The sequence below is a fragment of the Watersipora subatra genome, chromosome 3 (genome assembly GCF_963576615.1).
Source record: "Watersipora subatra chromosome 3, tzWatSuba1.1, whole genome shotgun sequence".
NCBI classification, from domain to species: domain Eukaryota; kingdom Metazoa; phylum Bryozoa; class Gymnolaemata; order Cheilostomatida; family Watersiporidae; genus Watersipora; species Watersipora subatra.
The window spans coordinates 15,065,329-15,091,263 of NC_088710.1; the positions used below are offsets into that span (position 1 = coordinate 15,065,329).

Here is a 25,935-nt window from a genome sequence, read left to right on the forward strand (position 1 = left end):
AATTGGATTGAAAACCTGGAAAGGAATGAAGTCAGGTGGTATTGTTAGGTGTGCATAGATGGAAGTTGCACCTCATGATATCCTACAAACCGTAGATCAATCATCTGAACACAAAGCCACGATGAATAAGCTGCACGATATGGAGCGGGCAGTGAAAGAAATGCAGCTAATTCATGCTGAAGCACTAAACAAAAACAGGGAGAAAAAAGATGCCCGGAGAAGCACTACTCACATATGATGCTCCAAAACACAAAACAATTAGATCAAGCAGTGGAGATGATCAAAAATGTCAAACAGTTGTTGAGTAAAAGTACAGAGATTAGCGAGGCAGAGGCTAGAAAATGCAACGCGATACTCTATGGCATAAAGAAAAAAGATGATGAGACCACAATTATGGAACAGGTTGAACAGCTCATAAAACCTAATTTTACAAAAATCTTTATAAGCCTCATGCTGCTACCAGACTTGGCAAAAAAAGTACAGGAGAGCAACAAGTAAGACCAATCAAAGTAATCTTTGAAAATGAACAAAACAAATGGGCTTTCATGAAGAGGGTCAACTCAGGTGTATCAAAAACTATTTGAGTTTTTTGCAAACTAGCTGTTAGCAAATAAATCCATGACTATGGACTCTGCTCTAAACTAAAAAAGAAAAAATCTAGTACATCGTACAGAGTTCGAAGCCAGCAGGTTCAGGAAAACCAGCCCTCGGGGAAATGAAGGTACTTGACTCCAGATCGAAGCCATTTGACAACCTTTTTAAGTATGTTTATAGCTAACACAAGATCCCTTAAAGGGAAACTTACTGAGATCCAGTCTCTAGCAATCGACTAGGACATAATACTTTTAGTTGAAGCACATATAGATGCCACCATCGATAGTCATAAGATGATGCTGAATGATAAAAAAGTCATATTCAAGTGTGATAGGATTGTTCACGGTGGAAGAGTGCTACTGGCAGCGAACAGTCACCTGCAACCTATTCAGGGAAACCCAAATACCCAATATGAAGAAATGTTAGCTATCTAGTTTAACCACAACATGATTGTATGCTGTTACTACCGGCCATATATTTGGATGCCAAACATGTCTATGTTGAAAGGCCTCATCAAGCAAATCTCAAACAGATTCATTGACCACTTGATGCTACTTGCTAGTAACTTCAACCTCCCTGAGATTGAGGGAAAAACTAATCAGCTAGAATCAAGGGTAAGATACAAGCACATTCACAAATAGTTTCTTGGCATCCTACTAGAGAACAGAATGCAACTATTCGTCATGCAACCAACACCAGGATTGGAAAAAACCACGGTTTTTATGAAAAAACCTGACTTTTTTTGTTTAAACCGGTTTTTATGGTTTAAACCGGTTTTTATGGTTTAAACCGGTTTTTATGGTTTTTATAATTTTATTAAGGTTTTTGCAATTCGAAGTCTAATTAACATCACTTACTATAGCTGCATGATTGAGTATTGAACATACATATGTGGAATCATCTGTTAAAAATAGTACTGTGGGAGTTGTTATGGGAAAAAGGAAAGAAAATAGGGAAATTATGAATGAGTCTTTAATCAAACATGATTGATGAAATACAGAGCAAAAATCTTATGACAAAGTGAATAATTTACATACAGCTCAATGTATAAGTAGGAATTTTAATCCAAGTGATTAGTCGTGTGGTAGTGTAGAGCAGAGCATAATGTAGATGCATTGCTAGTGTTTGGAGCAGTGGCAGATGACTCAACTTCTATCACCGGAATACTAGCATCACTGTCTAAATTGGTGTTTTCAGCTTGACATTTTGCTACGTGAGCTTTAAGACTATCTGCGTGGCCTCGCGTTGCAACAACACACCTATTACATTTTGCCTTGAAACCTTTGCCTTTTGGAGTTCGAGTGAAAAACTGCCAAATGGGATCCTGTTTGCAAGGCCTGTTGGAAACTTGAGACACAACTTTATCTTTTCAAACACAAAAAACTTGATAAACTGAATTCAAACAATCCAACTACTTTGGCTTGTACCGAATAAATGAAATATTAGTTTGCAAACTTGAAGCTTTTGCCCAAAAGGATTTTATTGTTTTAATTTCTAACTATAAGTAATCCTTTCTCACTGGCCAGACTTGAGAAAGTAATCATTCATTATTAGAGACAATGATTGAATTAGTATATTTCACATGGTTTTTATTTTTCATCATTAAAGAGATCATTATATCACTTGATAAAAGCAATTGTTAATGAAATTCACTAATTGATTTTTGTGCTGGGATTTCATGTAGTTTCAACTTGAGCTCTGCCATCAATTTACTGCTGTTTCAAATAAACTTTCACAGCTGATAATTACATATAATTGCACTTCTATTGCACATGAACCACTAGGAAGTTAAAATATTATGTTTTTCACACAAAAATAATGACAAAACCGGTTTTGCTGGTTTAAACCGAGCCAACCCTGACCAACACATATCCAAGGGAACGTGCTCGACAGGCTGCACGAATAATACCACACTAATTGCGGACATTGCTGTAATCTCTCTCGGCTCAGAGACCATACTATTATCACTACGAAAATAAATTGTATAAAACAAGCCCCTGTGGTACCAAAACCAAAGGTTGTGAAAACATACAAAAATGCAAAAATTGAAGAGTTCTGAGATGATCTTTGATTTACTTATGATTAATGATTAACCGCTGAGAAGTCCATTCAAAAACAATGAAGGACCTTATGCAAATGCCACAAAGCTGCGGACAAGTTTTTTTTCTGAAAAAATTACATGTCTGCAAGAAAATGCAGCTGGTACCTCCTTCGCCAAAAGAAGAGAGACTATGCGATTGATAGGATTTGCAAACCTATGGAAAAGGACAATTCCAAACCTTTCTTTAGACACCTACAACAGAAAAATAGATGACACAAATCGACCATGAAACTCCTAGATACCAAAATGAAAGTCGTCTTGGATGATCCAGCAAGGTGTGCAAAAATCCTAAACCTCTTTTTTCATAGTCATTTCTACGAAGAATAACAATGCACACAACCAATGGACATGTGTGATGATGATGAAATTGAGGTGTCAACTGATGGACCAGTGTTGCTCATCAGAGGATTGCTGAATGGCAAGTCACCTGGACCTGATGGCATCAAGAAACTAGATCTACTAGTTTGTGTTAACATGGCTGCTGACTTTCTCCGTCACATTTACAACGCCTCTCTGAAAGCTGGTAAACTACCAGATGAATGGAAGCTTGCCAATGTAACACCAATATATTAGACAAGGAGCAAAGACTCGCCAAACAATTACTGACCTATCTCCTTCACTAGTAACCCCTGCACAATGTTGGAACACATTGTATTACATTACCCCAACAAGTTTCTTGATACGTTTCTACACAATAGGCAGCATGGTTTTCGTAAGGAGATGTCATGCGATACTCAGCTGTGCTCGACTTATCACGGCCTTGCAAAAGCACATGATAAATCCTAAAGCACACATGCTATTGTGCTGGACTTAAAGTTCCTCACACATTACTACTGCAAAAAATATGACAATGGTTTTAATGGTAATTTTGACCACAGAAAAAATTACAACCATGTAGACAAAAATTAATCATTTTAGTGAATACTCATCAGCTTTCTCATTCGATTATGATTTGATTGTATGCAACAACAATGCTAGTAAAATATACATGTAATTGTGATATAACACTTCAAAATTCATTGTAAATGGATAGCCATGAGGCCACTAACTCAACATCATCCGGTCTTACAATGTTGGCTTATATATTTTATCATAGTCTCAGTACACATAGTCTTAATTGAATTGAAGAGGTTTGTGTTTTTAAAACTGGCAAACTCAGTCCAATAAAGTATCAAGTTTTAAAAAAAAACCATAGTATGTTATTTGCCCCGTTCAGCCTATAATTTTTTTTCTAAAAATGAAAAACAGTTTGAATTCATGTTAAACTTACATATGCTATACATGTATATTTGTTTTTTTAACTAGCAATTACAAGCGGTTCAAGTCGCACAGCTGCTTGTGTGACTTCCGCTCTTTGATATTTCAAGCACAGTCCAAAGGCAATTGCCTTCAAGCTTGCTGTTTTGTTTATTACTATAATAGGTAGGAAGCACTTTTATTTTCGAGTTGTTTCCGCATATTTTTTCTATGGCAATTTGTATGTTTTAACCATATTATTTGCGGTTTTATTATTTTTATGGATGGACATTGGTTTCACGACAATATTAATTTTAAGATTTTCATCTGTTGTTGGCAGTATGGCAGTGTCACTTTATCAAACCATATGTACAAATTTTGTGCAGCATTGGTGCAGTGTCTGACAAACCCTACAGCGACAAAGCTCCTCTTTTCGTTAATTTAGCATGCAGCTTAAACTCGCCAATCTTAACCTGCCCGTGTTCCGTTATCTAGCAGTTTTGGAGTCAAACCTACCAGTATTAAAAGTATGTCATTTAGATATTATTGTACCAAGTATTTTGAGTGGCTCTCAACTAGATATATTATGTACAGTAAGCATTTATTTTAGTACTGTAATCATTGTAGACCCGGTTTCGACCTTTTGTGCTGCTAGATCCCGCCCAGCTAAATCCCTCACAGCTAGATCTCTTACAGACATGTCTCAAAGATCCATCAGGTGATTACTTCTTGTAGATTTATCTTGAGCAGCAAATGTAACGCTTAGCCTTATGGATGATCATATAGTTTTAGCCGTTTTTGCGTTATGGCACCATTTTGTTTTATTTTACAGGTCATTTTTCACACCCAAAACTAAGAAAACAGAAGAAATTCCGTAAGTGGAGTTTTTCCTCACTAAATTGAGCTAGATGCACTATCTGTTTTTGAAGGTTTACTGTATTGCTTATTGAGCTTTAATTTTTTATGTTTGTTTCATTTTCATGGATTTGTATTTCTACTTTTTCCTTACAATGATAGAAAGTCGCCAAAAAAATCTGATGTTGCCTCGGTTACAAAAGATGACTCTATTTACAAATCGCCTCTCAAGTCGACGAACACACCAATTAAGGAGGAGCACTCACCTGTTATCCAAAGGAAGTCTACTAAACGAGTGATTGAGAGTGATTCTGAAGAGGAAACTAGTTGTTCCTATAAGGTGAGGACTTACAGTTTAGCTCTACTCATTTTTCATCTTTTGAAAATTAAAATAATATACTTTACTTTATAAACTCTACATCTAAGTCTGTATGTTACATGAAACCTTAATAATCATCCAATAATATTACATATAAAATGAATTATTATGGTTGGAATGAATCATTGATAATTTATGCGAAACGTATAAGTATTGAATGGGAATAGTAATAATAGTTGCCATGCAACCCTCTGCAAAGTTATAAGACTCAAACTGTTTCTTGTCTTAATGAAAATAGTCGGGTGGTAACAACGTTAAATGATCAGGATATTAACTCAAGATGGGGTTTTCTTGTGATTAGAAACAAGTAATCAGTTTTATAGCCCCAAAATTTAACTTTAAGTAAATTATTGAAAGTTTCTCAAAATTTTTAAAATTGTTGTTTTCATGTTACCTATATTATTTGAAGCAGACGAGTAGCTATATCGGACTTGTTAGTACATCAAATTAGTAGATTTGGAAAGTAATGCGGATCTGTCAATTAATTTTCAGGAATTCTGATAAGCTAGCTGTATGTGGTAGCAGTACTAGTGACATATATCTTGTGCCGTATATCTTGTTTCTTGTCGTAGAGAAATAATAAATTTATCACATGAAGATAATAGCTTACAATCTGACCTTGTTAAATGAACTAGTATAGGTTGAGGTGCACCTAGCCGTGATTAGTCATTGTTAATTACTCTGCAGAGCTTTCCAAGTTCAAGCAAAGAGAATGGACAAGAGCCATCAGCCTCCACTTCAGCAGCATTACCTCTTGTTCCACCATTACGTAATTCAGGTGAGTGTCACGTGTATGACCTCTGCTGTAGGTTATGGAATGAAGGCCTGACACTGTCCAACTCGGAGGCAAGATTTGCTGTCATATGTCTTTCCGTGGTTGTGCGTTTAAAATGCATTCATCCAGAAAGGTTAGCTTGTCCAAGTTGTTACTATATTGTGTAATAGCCCTGGAAAGGCTTTTATTTATATAATAGTTTGAGAAAAGTGAAAGAAGTTGTGTCTAATCGTTTATCTTTTGAATTGATTCTAGCTTCACTCTCTGTCATAACTTGTCAACTTATAAACACCTGATCTCATAGGTTTCCATGTTGTTTTGTTGAATCATTATATCTGGAAAAAAAACAAATGCTGTATTGACAGCATGTGGTGTTTGGTAACATAGCTGTTATTCGCTTTAGCATAGGAGTTGTCTATTTTGGCTTTTATCAAAAACAGACGACTCCAATAGTATATCCTGATCTGCGCCTATTTTATCTGTACTAGGACCCATGCAGTTTATGTAGAGTGTTGTGTTAGATTGTCAAGTGTGCCGATAAAGCACAGAACATAGTATTTGCACAATTTTTTTAAAAATCAAGGAAAATGGTAGATTGACATGTGTTATAGTGTCAGTCTACTAGTCTTAATGTCATGAGTTCAAGTCCTGCTGAACGCAATATTTTATTCTAACATCTAACACTGGCTTCAGGCGGATACGGCTCTTGATTTAGTAAAGATTATTGCAATGATATGTTTACAAGGTGTGTGGCTACAGGGGTAACACCTGCCAACCAAGGTGTGTGGCTATAGGGGTGACACCTGTCAACCAAGGGGAAGTTTCTGGTGTCTAAAGCTTCAGTTTGGTGAAATGGCCAAAATAACTGAAATGTGAAAAACTTTCAACTGAATGGCTTTGTATATGCTCATCTTGGTTAGGCTCAGTGCAACCTCGTGTTTGATTTGCTAAATTAATATCAGCGCTTGTGATAGTGATTTTATTTCTCGATAAAAGGTGCGTTCAATCAGTCTTGAGAACTAAACAAATGAAATGGCTCGACTTTAAGACAGCAAATCCCTGGAAAGATATTTATTTAGCTAAGTTTTGATTCATGTGACCACTCCTTGCAAACGTTAGTCGCCGTTGCTTGTTTACATCAGTAATTTTGGTTCAGTTACCGTGTGGCCACCCTCTGAGGTTACTCATAATATCAGCATCTCTGATGTGCTTTTTGAGACACTTTTGAAATGTTACAATTATGCATTTACTAGCTCCGCTTAAAAAGAGCAAGCTTCTTACTAAGACTGAGTCAAATCAACAGGGACGAGAGGGGGATGATAGCTCTCCACAGCTCGAGGTGAGTTTGTCCCTGGGCTATTTTTGTGTTGTTGTCTTTTCAATGTAACTCTGCAGTCAGTCTATTCTGCAAAACATTGCTTCATCACCTTGAACTGGGTGATGAAGCAATGTTTTACCTTTGCTTGCGTGATTTATTAGTTGACGCTGATCATCGGCAGGAAATAGCTCAAGCTGGTTTGCACTGCTAATAGATCTGCAGGGTTGTAATTGGGTACTCTGTAACTTTCGTCAGGTGTAGAGCAGTCTACATGGCTTGGATTATTGATGCAGGTCTCCGTCCTCGGATTTCGCCCCGTTTGTGTTTATCTACTGTCATCGTGAACTACCATATTTTCCGGACTATAAGACGCACTGGTTTATATGTTATTATTTACCATTGTCCACCTATAAGGCGCTTCGAATTACAAGGCGCAATAAGTAAAACAAAAGTGTGTCAGATAAGTCAATTTTCATTCAAATAATTGACAATAACTTTCAACAGTGTTCAGTTGTAGGCTAGCAAATAAAATACAAACCGTTGTTCAGTTGGAACATAAAAATACAGCATCGGCCACACTCAATTTTTTCAGCAACATGCCGGATCCATCTTTTAACACGAAAATACAAAACCCTTGTGCCGTTGTAACATACAAAAGGTTTATGACGTCACTTTATTTCTCAGCTCATTCTTCGTCCAAATATCCATCAAACTTCATCTTTAGTGTATGTATTAACTAGACGATTCTGATGTCAAATAGGCCCGGATCCTTCTCGTCATTATCTGAGTCAGTCTCGCCGTTGTCACCGACGTGTTCAGTAAAAGTCCAGTGACACACTAGCCCAAACATCTACTATCTATTGGCAGATAATAGCATAACTCGCTTGGTGTACCACATAAAATTGATTTGATGTTAATAAATGGAACCAAATGTCACATAAGTGCATATACAGTGGAACCTCTAATTACGAAAGTTAGTTTCAAAAACCATTTTTAAGAGGAAAATTTTGTAAGTAGAAACTTATTTTTCTATATAAATGTCCTATTCCATCCCAAGCCTTCGCAAAACTCAGATATAACATTTGTATAAATTTTAAATACATCAAATGGTTAAAACATGTAACGAATACATGTTATAATTATATTACTACATGAGAAATATAAAAGAACTCAGCGAAAAAAAGAAAAAATATGCAAATTACGAATAAGAACTACCAGCGGTATGCTTGTGTATCTTTGGCATTGGCTATCTCGAAAAGGCAAAGAAAAGCCTGCAGGAAGTTGGAGGGTGGCAGTAATAAACGGTGGATGTTGTATTGTTGTCTATATTTTGTTCAGAATAAAAAATTTTTAAAACCTATTTAGATGGATTTAGTTAAATTGACACAAACTGAAAAACTTACATCATACAGAAAAAACAACTTGGATTTCTGAAAACGAAAGTTGTCTTACTATGTATGCGGTATAGGATAACTCCAAATTATGCAACAAACAAAAACGAACAACTTGCAGTTTATTGACATTCGTTGGCAAAAGAAATTGAGCTAAGCGCATTCTAAGCCATACCCACGGGAAGCAAACAGCCGAGAAACAAAACTAACAAATGAGTCAAAGTACAAAAGGCCTTCAGTCTTTCGTAATTTGGCTTCCGGCTTTTTCCATTTAGGGTCACCGCCGTGAATGGTATATCCTGGCACAGAATAAATTGTGACCAATTGCTCCTGAGATTTGGCACAAGAGCAATTGTAACTGGACACCCTTCCTAACACTACCATTGGTCCTTCTATGATTCGAACCACTGACCTACTGATTATATGTCAGCGCACTAACTACTGAATCACAGCTGCTCTCTACCAAAAGATGTTTTGTTTCTTGCAAATTTTATATGTAGAGCCTTTCGCCAGTATAGGTTCTACTTTATATGGCACAATGGATTGTAAGGTGCATTGTTGATGTCTGTGAGAACTATGATTTCAGGTCCCTGTTACAGCCTGACCATTGTGGTACCCGACGTATATCCTTGTGGACCACAGTGAAGGCAAACAGATTCGTAATTTGTTGGAATTGTGTGCGATTCATTGGAAGACCTCACATATGTCCGGATTGTGTGCCCCCTATGATTAGATGTGAAAGCACACTAAATCGCTTCTTTGTTTGATTGAGAATTTTTACCGGTACTCTTGATTGTACAGCCAGTTATAGATTGTTAATTTTATTCGTTCACACAAATGTAACCTTTTATTTATCACAGGATGCTGCAGTAAGTCCAGCTTCTCTCCCTTCGAGTGACTCTAAAGATGTTTCAGAGTCACCGTCGCAGGAAGATATGGACACATCTCTCTCAATATCAAAAGCTAAGAGTTCTCCTAACGTTAAAAATGTCAAGTCATCTCCTCAGACCTCTCAGTCTTCCCCGAAACGCACCAAGTCTCCTTCAAATGACTCAAAATCTACCGGGAAAAGCTCTGAAGACAAAACCTTAAAAACTCCCAAAAAAAGGTTAGTCATTTGGTTAGGTCTTGCTTTGGTGACTGCAAAACTTTCAAAGAGTTAACTGCAAATAGTTGTGCCAATAAATATCTGGAACAAAGTAATATTTGAGTAGATATAAGTGAGTTATTGTGGCTTTTTCATATTTGTAGCATTCTGCTTTAGTGATTGTCTTCTCATTATTGTCTTTTAACTAGTATTTCTCTTTGTTCAGTTTCCGTATTCGTATGTTGAGAGTTTGTCAAACTAGTTACCAATAGTTTTCAGGATGTTGCTAAACTCTTAAATATTGTACTACTAAAGGTCTTGCAACGTCACAGTCACACATGTGGGTCCACGACAACATCAGCAACTCGTCTGTACTGCAGGATTGTGTCCACCTAATAGACTAATGTTATAGAGATTAGTGTGAGCCACCTTAACTCGGGTTATCCGTTTCGGGACCATAAAAATCATTAAGGCCATCAAGATTCCAAGAGGTTTTAAAAAATCTGATAATAAATTTTGCTAGTTTTACTCTGAAATTATAGATGTTTTGACTGCTTGTTTTTTACTAAACAATTTTTCATTTTCCGGAATCATGATAAAAAATATTCAGCTATCATGGAAGCTCTACAAAGGTAACTTCAGTTTGTTTTCAGCTCATAAATGGGACTTATACATGTAACTGCTATCTAATATGATAGTTTTGCATTAAGAAAAATCTGCCAAATTCGTGTCATTCAAGAAGGTCGTGATTTCCTAAAGATGATCACTATGTTTGCAAATCAGAGAGGAAACCCATTAACTGGTATCATAGATTATATAGTACTTATTCTACAGGTTGGTAAATATACCAACTTTACATACCAACTTTACAAGATAGCTAGCGTTAGGTTAATTTTGGTCTAGAATGTGCCTCACTTTTCCATACATTGACTTTTTATGCTGTTTTTAATATTAATTTTTCTTGTTTCGTGAACACATAAGTCATATAAAATACTACTTTGTATTACGAGGTGTTCGTTCACAGATTTGAAGTAACCTACATTATATCTGTACATAAGCACAGAGTTGTCTGCCCTTGGAATCTATTCTTTGTTTTGAACATTGGAAAGTCTTCAATGTATCTAAATATTTTTATCAAGTGTTAATTAGAAAAACTCAGTTGTCACAATTCTTTAATTGTGACAAAATTGTTTTTTGTAATAAAACTATAAAATTGATGTGCGTAACATAAATTTTTCAGAGTACATTTTACCATTGATGAGGAACCAATTACTGTTTTGGTAGTTATTATTCTTGTATAGCATTGAGTACGAGACACTAAAAACATGTTGATAACATCAACTGATAAACCTGTCTCTCAAAGCAGTCCGATATCACATGACCTGGAAAATACATAGAGCAAGACAGAGGTTGCTTCTTCATAATATAACAAGGGTATCTATTCTATTTAAGCCATGGTCATAGCAGAGAAGGCATATGGCCCTTTGGGAGTGAGTGCTTGCTTTTAAACTTTTTACCCGTTATGTTCTTTTTGTCATTATAAAGAATGTATTTGCATTTCATAAGACTGTTGGATGCAGCTAACTACATCTTTGACATTAGAAAGACATTTTAATATTTAATGCGTTGCATTTATTGCCATTAGTGAGAGTTTCAAAAAAAAGATGAGAGGGCAGACAAAAGAAAGATTAAATATAGACTATGTACAGTGCGGGAAATGGGCCACGGCCCGTATGATGCACAGATAAATAGCACATGTAACGATTGCACAGAATATATATACATTACATACAAAAGAATGGATGGCGCTGCGTTGGGCTACACGAGTAAATAGCCTGAGAATGTAGTGTATTCATTCATAAGAGACGAGCCAGTGGTTAGTTGTAGCCAGACTTTGTCATTCTGGGCTAAGGGTAATATCACCGTCGTTGAGGCAGCTCCGTAGCTACAATACACAGAGTTGTATTGTTTAAGCGTGTAACTGAATTATTCTAATGCAATTGTCATTGAAATCACATCAATTGGTATGACAACAGGAGTCATTATTACACATGCCAGAACAAGCCTACGTAAGGAGTAATTGTTGTTTGTCATTTGGCCCAGGCATTTCATGCGATGTCATTAAGCGGTGTGTTCTAGTATAAATAACACCGGTGATCTTAGGTTCATACGTGGTCGTAGGGTTTGTGAAGTTGTGAAGAGATCTTGTTTTATGATGCAGTACTTTAAGTAAGTGTGTGTATTTGTCTCAGTAAGAGAAATAAAATTTTTGTATATACGCTCATAGAAAACTGATGCTGACTGATAAATGCATGTAAATTTCAATCTACGGCGGTTTCATGATGGCGGCGATTAACTGTTCGTTTTTGAGCTTTTAAGAGCTTGTAATCACATTTCCACATATTTTGCACCTACAACACAGCAGAGTAAGTCATGGTGAATCTTTTGATACCAAATGATTAATGTGAATTTTTATGCAAGTCAACCTTTTGGTGGCTAGGCGGCAGTCATATAATTGCTGGACAGACTGCTTTGAGATTAGCTTTAGTTCTTTGTGTGGTCAAGGTTTGAATTCATTTAAAAAAGCAACATACATGTATATTATGTAGCTTATGTGGTGTGATCATATCTGTACAGGTTGTTATCTTCAACCATTAAAAAACGAAATGTCCAGAATTTAGTCTACATAATCATTCAAAAATGAATTTTACCGCTGTTTGGTTTACATATTCGAAATCAGGACAAAATAAGAATTAATTTGATATAATTCATAACTATTGACTAAATTCATGATTAGTAACAGTATTGTGAATGAGAATCGAAGTTTTCCAACAAAGGAGCCCGGTTTATTTCTCACGCCACTACTGGTGCATTATCTATGATGTTTGTAAAAACAGCCATAGGCATATTTATATGTGAATATAGGAAAACAAATGGTCTATCCACTGTAGGCAAAGCAACTACCTGTTGGTCTTATCATGGCCATCATATGCTGCATGTCGTATGCACCAGACTCATATACACACATGCGCATTACAAAGGTTGTCATGGAGGCTTGACGAAATATTTGGAAAGTTTGAAGCTGCACACTTTTCCAACATATCTGCGCTGCCTTGATGATGCTTTCAGTTTGTGGTGCACATAGAATAATCGTCGAGAGGACAACTTCGATATGTGGCAGTATAGTGTGAACCAGCCTTAAGTCTTAAATTACAAGAGACCTAGCCAGTGCTACCGCCGCATGACTGCAAAAAATGTATTGTTCCGAATAAAATGGTGCTTGTAATATCCAGACCCTAGAGATTGTAGAAGAAAATTTATAGGCAGGGTCTCTTACCCATTCCTTGAGTCGCCGTAGACCGGAGTGTGATGACCGTTATTGACCATGAGGAAAGCGTAGCAGTCTGAGCCCTCCTGGGACATAACATGCACATGGAATATGTATGTTCCATTTCCTTGAATAACAAACTCAGACGTGTCTCGGTTGAAGCTACAAGAACAAAATTCAGCTGGTTACCTTGCGGTTTTTATTTTTACTTTCATGGGGAGGTTTTACATGTGTGTCGTTAACAACAGTGAGGAAGGAACACTGATAGCGCAGTGTGTACAGCTCAACCTATCATGAACGAGTATTCTGATCACCCCATTCCGTGTAGAGTTTGGTTTGTCAGCAGCGCATAAAACTTCACAAAAATGCTTTTTTATTTTTATCTTTATTAATTATTGAAGAATGAGTCTTACCGAGGCTGTTACGCCGGATAAGATTGGTTGAGACTTCAACCGCTGTAGGTCGTATTTGGTTCGTATTCGAGTTCGCTTGTTGTAATTGTTACTGTAGCTACTCATCATTTTAGTACACCTTTGAACACTCTTTAATTTCATTCAAATTTAATACTTAAAAAATCAAGTAGGTCATTACTACTAAATTGAAAAATAAAATTTCTACAAAAATGAGTTGCTGTCAGTGCAAATCTGTAGAGATAAATGACAGCAGTGGCTGTTCAGCAATGACTTAATTTATGAGTCAAAAATGTTTCCAATACAGCAGTCATCCCTTAATTAAAGAATTTTCGATAGATACAATTTTGTCTCTGATTTCATAGCATTTTATGAGAATAAAAACTTCCTGCGAAGGAGTTCTTTGATTTGTAGAGTTGTTGGGAATGGTGATGGTCTACCTGTTTCCAATATTGGTGTAGATCTTATCAAACATGACATGCGTATCTGCCGTTACGGGGCCAAGTTTGTTGTTTCTTGAAACACTGAACACTACACTGTCTCTCCCAGAGTGTCGACTGTTTCGGTTTGGGCTTCCAGGGTCACCCTTATCGCCTTTGACTCCGACCATAGCTTCACCTGTAACAATTAGGTTTGTTTCAGTTCTGTGATTGTCGTCAACATCACCTTCCAATGTAATGCAGAACTGCAGAAGTTGTGGATTGACTAAAGTTGGCTTATTTAGCAGTTAAACAGCAAAATGACTCGAGGTTTATAGGTCCTTTAGATGATTGATTTCTCTAACCACGTCTGCTGACTACACGTGACACGCGGGCGATGATCCCTAGAAGAGTCTATAATGCTGTTGAGTGTGTTCTTTCTATTGGGATCTTAAGCAAATACCCTATAAGCAGATTACCTATGTGTTCTTACCTGGCGGTCCGGGAGGTCCAGGAAGTCCACGCTCTCCCTGATGACCTTTACGCCCTCGGACACCAGTTGGGCCTTGGGGTCCTGATAAACAAACATCAAATATGTCAACTATGGGATATGAATGGTTATTTAAAAACTTTTTCAGGTGATTATATGTCAAATATTCGCCTTTCAGACTGAGATGCGTTGAAGAACCTTATTTTTGTACCACTCTGTCTCGAATCACATCCCCTAGTACTTCCACAAACTTACCGACTAGCATCAAATTACATTAAGTGAAAACTATTAATATTTATGTGATTAACTTAGTGTTTTTACTCAGTAAAGCCAACACTGCAACATATTCTTGACATTCAAACTGTTATATTAACAATTGTTGGTTAGGCTTTGAAAGTTGATATGCCATTTACTTTCACATCCTTCAACAACTGCTTCATTGATGTATTATCAGTGAATAACCATAGCCCATAAGTTTGCAAATTCTTTTAAAATTAAAATAATTTTCCACTTTAACGTACTGCGGTGATGACTAGATGCGTTTCTATACATTCATTCAGGCTATTTAAACTGACAATATTTCCGAAAACAAATTACCCGGTGGTCCTTGAACTCCCATTGGTCCGGCTGCTCCGGGTGCTCCAGGCGCGCCATCTTTGCCGTGCATGCCATTGAGTCCAGGTATTCCAGGTGCTCCCCCTACGCAAGAGTTTCTGCAGGGACAGTCATCTGTGGGCAGGCTCTCGCTTTCTCCCTTTGCTAGGTCATCTCTGCTAAGAAAGAAAAGTTTTGCGTTCATAACAGCAGGAAGAGCTGAAATGCTTTCTTCCTCAAGTTGAGACTGATATAATGAACTAGGGAAATGACATGACATGAGAACACTTGACTCGAGCGCTTAAGGTGGTCATGCGAGCGTGTCACTATGGCAGCCAGTCTCTAAGAAATACTTAGAAGCTGGTTCATTAAAGATATGATTTGAGTGATATAGACAGGAGTGTGTAAGAGATATCCATGTAAGCTGATCACTAAAAAACAGAAAATCAATGTCCGTCAATGTGGCAAATGTTATGATAGCATCTCAATTCAATTCTAGTTCAATTTATTCTTTGCGTAATCTTTCTTCATTAGGGAATTGAAAATATATGCAAGCCTTAAGTAGGTCTCGGCGGTGTAAAGCCTCTCCATAACAACACACTTATACAAATGTTAGATTGCAGGCTAATTAGTTTTGGCTGGTCAAATTGGTACTAATTATCAGCGATAGGAAAGGTCTCCAGGCTAAAAGATGCCTTCAATGTCATGCTATGATGTCTGATTGAAATCCTAAATGATTTGAATATTTGCTATTGGCCAAACACTTGAATATGTCTGTCACCAGGGAACACATTAGCTACAGAAATATTGTATTGAGTCTCGAAATACGCTTACACAAATTTGAATCATTTGCTACAAATAAATATGCACCTAATTCAACTGCGGTATCCACTTGCTTGTACGTTATTTACTATTCCCTTACTTGGGCTTAGAAAACATGTACTTCAAAAATAGCTTGGGGTGTACTCCCTCTGCCGCTAATCTTAAATCTATTGATGATAATGCCATATGAGGGTTTTGGTGGATAAAAATAAATAGGCGAAGTCGTGACATTTTTCCTTATGTCAAATACAACTGAAAACATTTAAAAAATTAGTTATAATGAAGGCATGTGCTTAGGTGAAATCCAACGCAACCTTCAGCAGATATATTCACACTATTGTAAACGTCAAGTATTGGCCTAAGGAATGGTTCTTGGTCTGGATTCGGTCGAATACCAGGGCGTCAGTGAGTCAGTCTCAGGGGTCCGGGGAGATCTCACAAAGCCAACAGCAAAAGTCACCCTGATTTGCAAGGTCATTTCTTTATGAAAAGATATGTAATTTGTTGTGAGTTCATGAGTTGTATTCGTTTTGTCCTTTGAACAGGGTGATGTTAAAGCACGGTTAATTTTGTGCACCAGTAAAACATATACCTATGTTTTAAATGTGGAAAAATAATATTTTATTTTTCAATAAAGAAGGTTTTGGTGAACACTGGTTGGGTTCAGTTCATCCGACTCTTTCCATACCATATTAATTTCATTACCGGGACATAATTACATATTTGGTAAAACCTATTATTTGACAATAGCCCGTGTAAATTGTCTAAACCTTTGAACCACACGGTCTATAAAATGCTTTCATACTACCTATATTAATCTGTGAGTGCCCATAAAATTTTACATCAGCTGATGTTATAAAAATGCCACAATTGTGTTGCAGAATGAGCTGGTCAGACACTTTTTCGACCATTCTCGCTACTACTGTGAGCATATCCTAGCTGTACAAGTTATCAGTATTATTACAGTTTACGACATTATTATTATTATTGTTAAAAATAAAATAATCACTCTCATTAGTACTATTGTTCAATAGATAATCACCCAAAGTCCATTGATCTACCTCCATAGTTGTAATGCGTCTGACATAACTGGTCAGTGCTAAGAAGAAGTTGTGATCAAAAATAAAGTTTTTACAATGTGAAACTACGTTCAGGATGGATTGTAATCATTTTCTATTGGCTCAACGCGTGCGGATAATGGTTTTCTTTTGTTCAAGCGCAGGTATAGGCCAATTAATTCACTACTAATCAGAAACGTTGTGTACAAAGCCTACAAAAACTACACCATTCAGCTCTTGGTGCATGCTTTGCCGGCTCGTGACAGCTAAAGAGTTAAGAACCACTGGCCTAAGGCTATATGAAGTATTCTATTATTGTATTCTATATCAACTTTTCCCCACTACTGTCAAAGAAACGGGTCATAAAAATAGTTGATACTTCGTTTTCAAGTGAAGTAAATCCAGAATATTGTATAAGGTATTATTGAACTGGCTCAGCTGGCGCATCATAGAATGATCAGGAATTAAAGTTACCTTATGCCTGCAGTGCCAGCATAGACACGCATCTGCGCAGTTATAAGTAGGGTGAGAATAAGGTATTCCATCTCGAGTGTCATCTCTCTACTTCTATGTCATGTATCTCAGCTGTTTAACATATTGGTAATGTCAGTAACCTTTAGCAATCCTTTATGATGGTTAATTAGTAATTGTATTTCCTAATAACATGGGTCTATCTAGCTAGGGGAGGGAAGGGTTGAAAACAATGCAATATGACACAACGTCATCTTCAGTTATATAATCATGAAAACTTCTCAATTTTCATTGCATTCAGTTTAATGATGAATTTACATGAAATATTGGTAGATTTTACCGGGAAGTATTGTTAAGTATTTGCGATGTTTGAGGTGATCTGACTGCCAGTAGGTTTTTAGATTGAAATCGTCAAAACTTGATCACAGTTAGAATGCTAAGAAGAAACATATGTGCGAAATGATGTCACTAGTTGCTATCATTGCTATCATGTTCAAGTTGCAACGTGTCTCTATTCTATTAGTCTCTCAGAGCTATAGAGGTCATAATCGCACTGTCGATTGATCTGAGCGTTTTAACTGCGATCAGGTTTTGTTGATTTTAGTACATAAACAACCTCGCAGTCAGATCACCTCAAAAAAGAAAAGCAATCGCAACTTAAAAAAGTACCGACACTTTCTGATAAAATCTACTAAAATTTTGCGTCTGTTTTGGTAAGCTTTTGGTAGGTAAGTGTTTTGGTAGCTCAGTTCAAGCACCTGGTTATATTGTTGACAAACAATATTAAGAATTGTTTTTATAGCATTGCAAACATTTTCACGTTGGTTAACTTGAGCAAAGTATAGCTCGTGGTCCAAATAATTAGGTTGCATATCATCGCTGTATTCGCCACGCTAGTAAATTAAATGTATTGTTTAAAGAAAAGTGGGAAACATTTACCAGATAACAGCAGCTCCTAGTTATGATTTCAGATTTTCTAAAAGCTTTATATCACCTGTATGGTGTGCCAACGGTACGCTTCAAAATGCCTCAGTACATTAAGGACAGGAACAGCTTATTCTAAACAAATATTTTAAAGTAAGTCAATATTGTACATACCACAATCCTAACCTCCTGTACGTAGAGTTTGATAATAGTCTGAGCAGTAGCGTTGTAATATGTTATTCTAGTTTATTCCCTCTTATATGCCACTTGTACGCGCTTATTATTCTCTTGCGCATCTTTCTATTGGTTGGTTGATTATAGCTGCAGCCAATGAGAGCTTGTCAAGTCACTTTGGCGTAGAGCAACGCAGCTATTGTCAAAGGGAGCATTAAGAGGCGCTGTATATTTGACACTTGACTGAATACAACCTGTTTGTAATAACTCGTAATATACTCGTATTTATATACACGCGTATCACAAGCTACAATACAAGCTTTTTGTAACAGTATTCGGCGGTCTCATGTTCTAGCCGGTTTAAAGAACAGAGGAATCCGTGCAATTAATACTACACACCTTTCCCTTCTTATCCGACAATTTTAATAACCAACTACAAAGGAAGTGAATTAGGATCATAGATAGGTCGCATCAGTTGGTGTCCGCCATTGAATAGATAAACAGGCAATATGATATTCTCTATTTGAAGTATGTGCTTTTGTGCCAAATCATTCTCACAAGTCATTATTGCTCTGATGAAATTGAAACCCTTGCTGCGAGCTTGCTAGCAGCAGCGTTAGACTGTCTGGTAAGAAAATGAAATTCATTTCAGTAAGTGCAAAAATTGTTTCCGTTGAAGGTTCTTCACCTTGTCTGTCTCATAGCAGCTTTCTTCACTCATCCACTTGAGTGAGAGGTTGCTATTGCTGGTCGCAACTTAAAACTAATAACTTCGTCATGTCGGGTTGATCTTCTGGAGCTGCTACATATGTGGTCTTTATCATGAGAGTCAGGGAGACAACCATGATCAGCAGTTATTGGCCGACAGCGAACTATGAGGATGTTAAACTTATAGTTCCAAAGATTGTCAGCTACATCATGTGAATTTTACAATTGAGCATTTATATTCCTGGCTTTGAAACCACTTTTTTTTTAATAGATTACAGATAAGGCAGCATATTTTTACAAATATTTCGTCAGATAATAACGGTTTTATACCTACCCAGGGCTGATACTCTGAAAGAAACACCCAGCTGGATAGGCCCAGACTTGAATATTGTACCCCCAATCACCTGGTTGGTCAATTTGAATTTGGATATTGTACCCCCAATCACCTGGTTGGTCAATTTGAAATACACCCCCTAAACACTGGGAGTTCCCTAGAGGGCGCCCAGGTTCCACGCCCCGCTAAACATCCAATATGATTCATGCATTAATAAAGCAGAAAAAAGCTACAAACAAAATTCCCAATTTTATTTAAATACGTTTTAATTTCGGATTTTTCGTTGTTTAGTATTGCAAACACGATCGTTTTTCTTCTGCAAACGGCTTATTTTTATGTTGCTAACAGAGACCATTATATTGTAGTTTACTATTGGTAAAAAAATTAAACAAAAAAAAGGCAATTAGCTAACTATATATCAATTTATAAAAACCGTTCGTGTGGCGACATACTAGTCGCTCTGCCCACTAACGTCAGTATTGCAAAACAACAAAATGTCGCCATGTCTGCAAAAGGGTTAATAAAACTGATTCCAAACATCAACCATCAGACCATCATTTTCATTTACAAAGGAAAACTTAATGAATATCAATGAAATAAATATCATATCATCTATTCTGAGTATACTGCTAAAGGGTTGCTAAGATGATGCAGTGTCGACTGTCTCTTTTCCCTTACTTTCCCGCAAGCAGCAGCAATCTGCATTAAAATGAAGACTGGAATTTCGGTGCATTTTATTGGTATTACTTTTGCTGAATAAAACCTTAATGAGCATGGGCCCTTTTACTGGCTTGTCTGTGGAACCCCCCCTAAAGTAGCAAATTCACTGACAGTGCCCCATGGTCTGAAACCCCCTCCCTAAAATGTGATTTTGGGCCATACCTAATGGGCCTTTTAGGGGGAGTATCAGCCCTGGACATACCTATTGCTGGTTTTGAAATATTCAGTTGATAAAGGTGTAAACATCTCATCCCCTGACATTGCAAATGTTAGTTCTTCCTGATATCTACTCATAATAATGTGAGTAGATACTAAGATATATACTGCGTAATTTTGATAATAATTAGAACAAAAATCATTTGGACTTCTAAGGTTGTAAGCGCTTTTGTCATATAAGTATTTGTGCTGGCTATCATTGTCCCAATATCGTGGTAGCCCCAACTGCCAGCTCCTGTCATAGAAGTGCTTGTTTCTCCTGTCATTGTTCTAATACTGTGTTAACCCCAACTTTGACTGAAATAATAGAATTCAGCCCTTGTCTTGTGCCCTTTTTGTCACGAGTGAAAGCTTACTAACATTTTTGCTATCGGTATGCCATATCATAATTTATCTATTAATATCAAAAATATGCTGAAACTTACATACACCAACTATTAAATATATTGATATGTGCTGAAACCTACTTACACTAACTATTAAATATATTGATATGTGCTGTGTATTGTTCATGTCTCAAACAGACTTTCGAACACCCAAACATGGGAAAATGTTAAAAAAAGTAAATATTGTTAAAGTTCCCAGCTTAAATTTTCTAACATTCATTTAATCATTGAGTTTGGTTATACAAATGCTAAGGTAAATTCATCACCATGATGTGGCGTAGTAGTGTGTGAAATGTTGTTTGTGCAAAATATCTTTTATGATATTCATAGCCTAAAGGTCCGGCCACACGTAACGAATTATTCGTTCAAACTGACCGAATTCACGAATTTCACAGAATTCACAGATTTATTTGGCCCAATATCACAGAATCGTCTGAGCTGTGCATGCACACCGAATTCGTCAACGAACCGCTTTTAATTGGCTAACCAATTTTCTTAGCGGGCACGATTTTAGTAGCTTTGACAAGTGGTATCACAGGTGTCCTTTAGCGGAGATATTGCCGAAGCCGAGACCGGGCCGTAGTCTACACACACAAAATAACAACAAAGGTCCACGTAGTTATGAGCCAAAACAAAAGTATCCACACAAATATCTCACCAATCCGATGAGCAGCACACACAAAAACTAAACCAATCGACTGAGCCACCCATCATGTCAAAATATTCCAAGTTTCAAGTCATGTCTTACACAACTCACCTTATGGTTTATCAAAAGTTGTCCCAAAGTCCCTATTAATTCGAGACTGTCTAATTGCTGTTTTAGAAATGGTCGCCGCTGGCCTAACCTAACGTCCTAATTCAACATCTCAACATTGCTGAGTGCTCCCGAACTTTTTGATTCCCTCTTTTAGCAATGCCCTGATAGTTACTTAAATGTTGAATCAGGACGCTAGGCTAGCGGCGACCATTTCTAAAACAGATATTGGACAGTCTCAAATTAATAGGGACTTTGAGACAAGTTTTGACAAACCATAAGGTGAGTTGTGCAAGACATGACTTGAAACTTGGAATATTTTGACATGATGGGTGGCTCAGACGATTGGTTTAGTTTTTGTGTGTGCTGCTCATCGGATTGGTGAGATATTTGGGTGGATACTTTTGTTTTTGCTCATAACTGCGTGGACCTTTGTTGTTATTTTGTGTGTGTAGACTACGGCCCGATCTCGGCTTCGGCAATATACCCGCTAAAGGACACCTTTGAGTGGTATAGTCCAAGATACGTACGACGACACACAATAAAAGTATCACCGCGATATGACTTTATACATACGATGCAACTGCCCATATGCGCTAGAGATAGCGACTGTTTTTGCGACGGAGCTTTTGCTGCATAAAAAGAAATTATTATTATTGAAAAAGAAAGAATTTATAGCTTCTAAAACATCTAAAAGAAAATACTGGATACACGATGAGAAGTTCCTGCCATGGTGAACCAACGAGAGTGAACCAACCATAGCTCATATAGGCAGTTGCATCGTACGTATCATGTCATATCGCAGTGATACTTTTATTGTGTGTCATTGTACGTGTCTTGGACTAATACCACTTGTCAAAGCTACTAGAATCGTGCTCGCTAAGAAAATTGGTTAGCCAATTAAAAGCGTTTCGTTGACGAATTCGGCGTGCATGCACAGCTCAGATGATTCTGTGATATTCGGCCGAATAAATCTGAATTCTGTGAAATTCGTGAATTCGGTCAGTTTGAACGAATAATTCGTTACGTGTTGCCGGACCTTTACACTTGACAACTGGGAAGGGTTTTAACATAATGGAAATACTACAAAATTTCATGTTCGTTTTTCGATTCGCTCAAAGCATCACTATTTGTGGAGTAATTCATACAGAGGCAATATGTATGGTTTTGTAATTGTCTAATGAATTAGTCTTTGCTATCGTTTGGGTAACTTGTCCAGTGTGCAGTCTGGTATAGCATTTCGGTAGGATAAGTCTGAGCAAGGGCTGGTCGTTGACAAACAGCAATCTTATTATATTCATCATGAAATATGATCGTGAGAGGTGATGATTTTAACACTTGTATGGAGTGCTTTCCACTGCCAAACATCTCGATGTACAAGTGGCATCAGGCGTATAATGTGGCACCTGTAAATTTATTTATCTTGCGTGAGCAACTGTGTGAAGGACGCAAAGCTATCGCTTGTCTCGGCAGGGAGGCATATATGCCTATTCATAGAGTGTTAACTAAATTAAGATTATACCACCTCCTATTGTCTCTAATTTACATTCAAATATGTTTGATAGGAATTAGATATATCAAATCGTAACTCTAATCTGCCTGACCATCCATTACATTCCTACTTCCCCCCAAAAACTGCTACACCTTATACCAGACACCAAAACCTTGCCAATCTGCACTATAAAACAACGCTATGCAGAAAAAGCTTTTTCTCTCAATATACATAATTTACTCTACTGTTATTTGTTTTTGTCTCATGGTCTAATTCGCTTTAAAGGCATTGGCCAGTGATAATAAAGTCGACATCTATCTTTTTGTGGTATTTTTGAAGTCTGTAGCGTTAGTATTTTCATGGCTTTTCTTTCTAATTATCTACCAAGTGATGTTGTTAGTTTATAACAGTTTTAACAATTCTAGCTATACATATATATTGATTATAAAGCATATCAGCGTTGAACCCTTTGAACAACATATTTATATTCACTGCCTTGGCAAGTGCATTACATCTACTTAATCTGTCTAGCCCAACTTTGCCTGATATGGCTGGAATAGCTATGCGGAATTTCGGCCATTTCTCACCATTTGCGTTGTATTCTGTGCTTTCATACAATTGGGTTAAAGTTCTGTGTGTTTTCAAAAATCTTAGTTTTGGATGGGAAACCTGAATTGCTGATCATACATCTTCATTTTTTGTATTGCATTTCCTCAGACTCATTTTTTCTAAGAAGTTGTCCTTCAAAGCATTTGAAGGTGCATTTACTTGAAGTCGAAGATCATATGTAACCCAAACTTCAATTTAAAAATGATCACCGCACAGATAATACATTAAGTTCACAAACTAACTGCTGTTACTAAACCCATCTGATTATGTATAACTACGGATTTAGTGATTAGCTTGTTTAACGCTGTTTACATTACACCATTTAATATTGAACAGTTGTTTGCACTTTTAGTTTTAAATTACGTCGTATTATATTAAACCGATGTATGTAGTAGTGGTAGCAATTGCATTACAGCAGTCTTGAACGGAAATTGGTTGTTTGTAAAAGTTAGAACATTCAAATATTACTGAATCCTTGCATCTTAAGACCCATTCTTGGTGAGCAAGTGTCGTAGTAGTCTTCATATTTTTGCACACGTCGAAGAATGCAGTTGAAGAATCTTCGAGATATACAAACGTCATGTAATTAGATACTTGTACCACAATTACCTGCTGTAAGATCATACTTTCAATTTTTCCAATCTATTGTTTTTTTACGTCATTAAGTCGTTTGCACATGCGCTCGTTCACGAAAAAGTCAGCATATTGGTAGAAAACGATCGTTTTTCTTTTATTTACTAGTACTTATTGGTGTTGTTTTGATACCGTAATAAAAAAATTTCAAACAAAAGCATCATTTTCAAAAATTCATTACAAATGCTTCATGTTTTTAACGATAAAATTGTCTATAAAGATGGCCGACAACGATAAAATGACGTCACGAAAAAAACGAAGGATTGTGAGTGTTGAGATGTGATTAGTTTAGCTTTGTATCTAGTGAACAAAATTTGTGCTACTAAGTTGGACATATCATGAATATTATTTTAGCATATTTTTCCCTCTAACTTTTTGTTTGTAAATTAAGAAAAAGCAAATTTTTAAATGAATTTTAGATTATTAAAAGTATTGTCTTTTATTTAATGTTCATTTTTTCTTTAGTAGAAGCTAAAGTTTGCACAAGCACTAGGAGTGCCATATATTCCTGCTGACCTGCTAATAGACCCCATTGATACATATATTCCTGCTGACCTGCTAATAGACCCCATTGATACATATATTCCTGCTGACCCGCTAATAGATCCCATTGATACATATATTCCTGCTGACCGCGCTAATAGACCCCATTGATACATATATTCCTGCTGACCGCGCTAATAGACCCCATTGATACATATATTCCTGCTGACCCGCTAATAGATCCCATTGATACATATATTCCTGCTGACCGCGCTAATAGACCCCATTGATACATATATTCCTGCTGACCGCGCTAATAGACCCCATTGATACATATATTCCTGCTGACCGCGCTAATAGACCCCATTGATACATATATTCCTGCTGACCCGCTAATAGATCCCATTGATACATATATTCCTGCTGACCGCGCTAATAGACCCCATTGATACATATATTCCAGCTGACCCGCTAATAGATCCCATTGATACATATATTCCTGCTGACCGCGCTAATAGATCCCATTGATACATATATTCCTGCTGACCGCGCTAATAGACCCCATTGATACATATATTCCTGCTGACCGCGCTAATAGATCCCATTGATACATATATTCCTGCTGACCGCCGCTAATAGACCCCATTGATACATATATTCCTGCTGACCGCGCTAATAGACCCCATTGATACATATATTCCTGCTGACCCGCTAATAGATCCCATTGATACACATATTCCTGCTGACCGTGCTAATAGACCCCATTGATACATATATTCCTGCTGACCGCGCTAATAGACCCCATTGATACATATATTCCTGCTGACCCGCTAATAGATCCCATTGATACATATATTCCTGCTGACCGCGCTAATAGATCCCATTGATACATATATTCCTGCTGACCGCGCTAATAGACCCCATTGATACATATATTCCTGCTGACCGCGCTAATAGATCCCATTGATACATATATTCCTGCTGACCGCCGCTAATAGACCCCATTGATACATATATTCCTGCTGACCGCGCTAATAGACCCCATTGATACATATATTCCTGCTGACCCGCTAATAGATCCCATTGATACACATATTCCTGCTGACCGCGCTAATAGACCCCATTGATACATATATTCCTGCTGACCGCGCTAATAGACCCCATTGATACATAT

At 37.0% G+C, this 25,935-nt stretch overlaps 2 protein-coding genes across 2 annotated transcripts in view; one reads left to right on the forward strand and one right to left on the reverse strand.

The window, feature by feature from the left end:
* Positions 1-25,935, forward strand: part of LOC137391524 (DNA ligase 1-like) — a 44,814-nt gene that overhangs the window by 643 nt on the left and 18,236 nt on the right. Inside the window, exons 2-7 of the mRNA XM_068078026.1 lie at positions 4,559-4,649; positions 4,764-4,805; positions 4,949-5,126; positions 5,853-5,943; positions 7,194-7,279; positions 9,510-9,757. Of these exons, the coding sequence (XP_067934127.1) occupies positions 4,559-4,649; positions 4,764-4,805; positions 4,949-5,126; positions 5,853-5,943; positions 7,194-7,279; positions 9,510-9,757 (736 nt within the window). The remainder of the gene's footprint in view (positions 1-4,558; positions 4,650-4,763; positions 4,806-4,948; positions 5,127-5,852; positions 5,944-7,193; positions 7,280-9,509; positions 9,758-25,935) is intronic.
* On the reverse strand, positions 11,442-18,471 carry LOC137391754 (complement C1q subcomponent subunit C-like). Its single transcript, XM_068078289.1, has 7 exons — positions 18,427-18,471; positions 17,332-17,442; positions 14,981-15,156; positions 14,387-14,467; positions 13,915-14,092; positions 13,074-13,226; positions 11,442-11,681 (listed from the first exon to the last, which is right to left on the reverse strand). The coding sequence occupies exons 2-7, from the start codon at positions 17,412-17,414 to the stop codon at positions 11,555-11,557; spliced, it is 798 nt and encodes a 265-aa protein (XP_067934390.1). The 5' UTR covers positions 17,415-17,442; positions 18,427-18,471; the 3' UTR covers positions 11,442-11,554.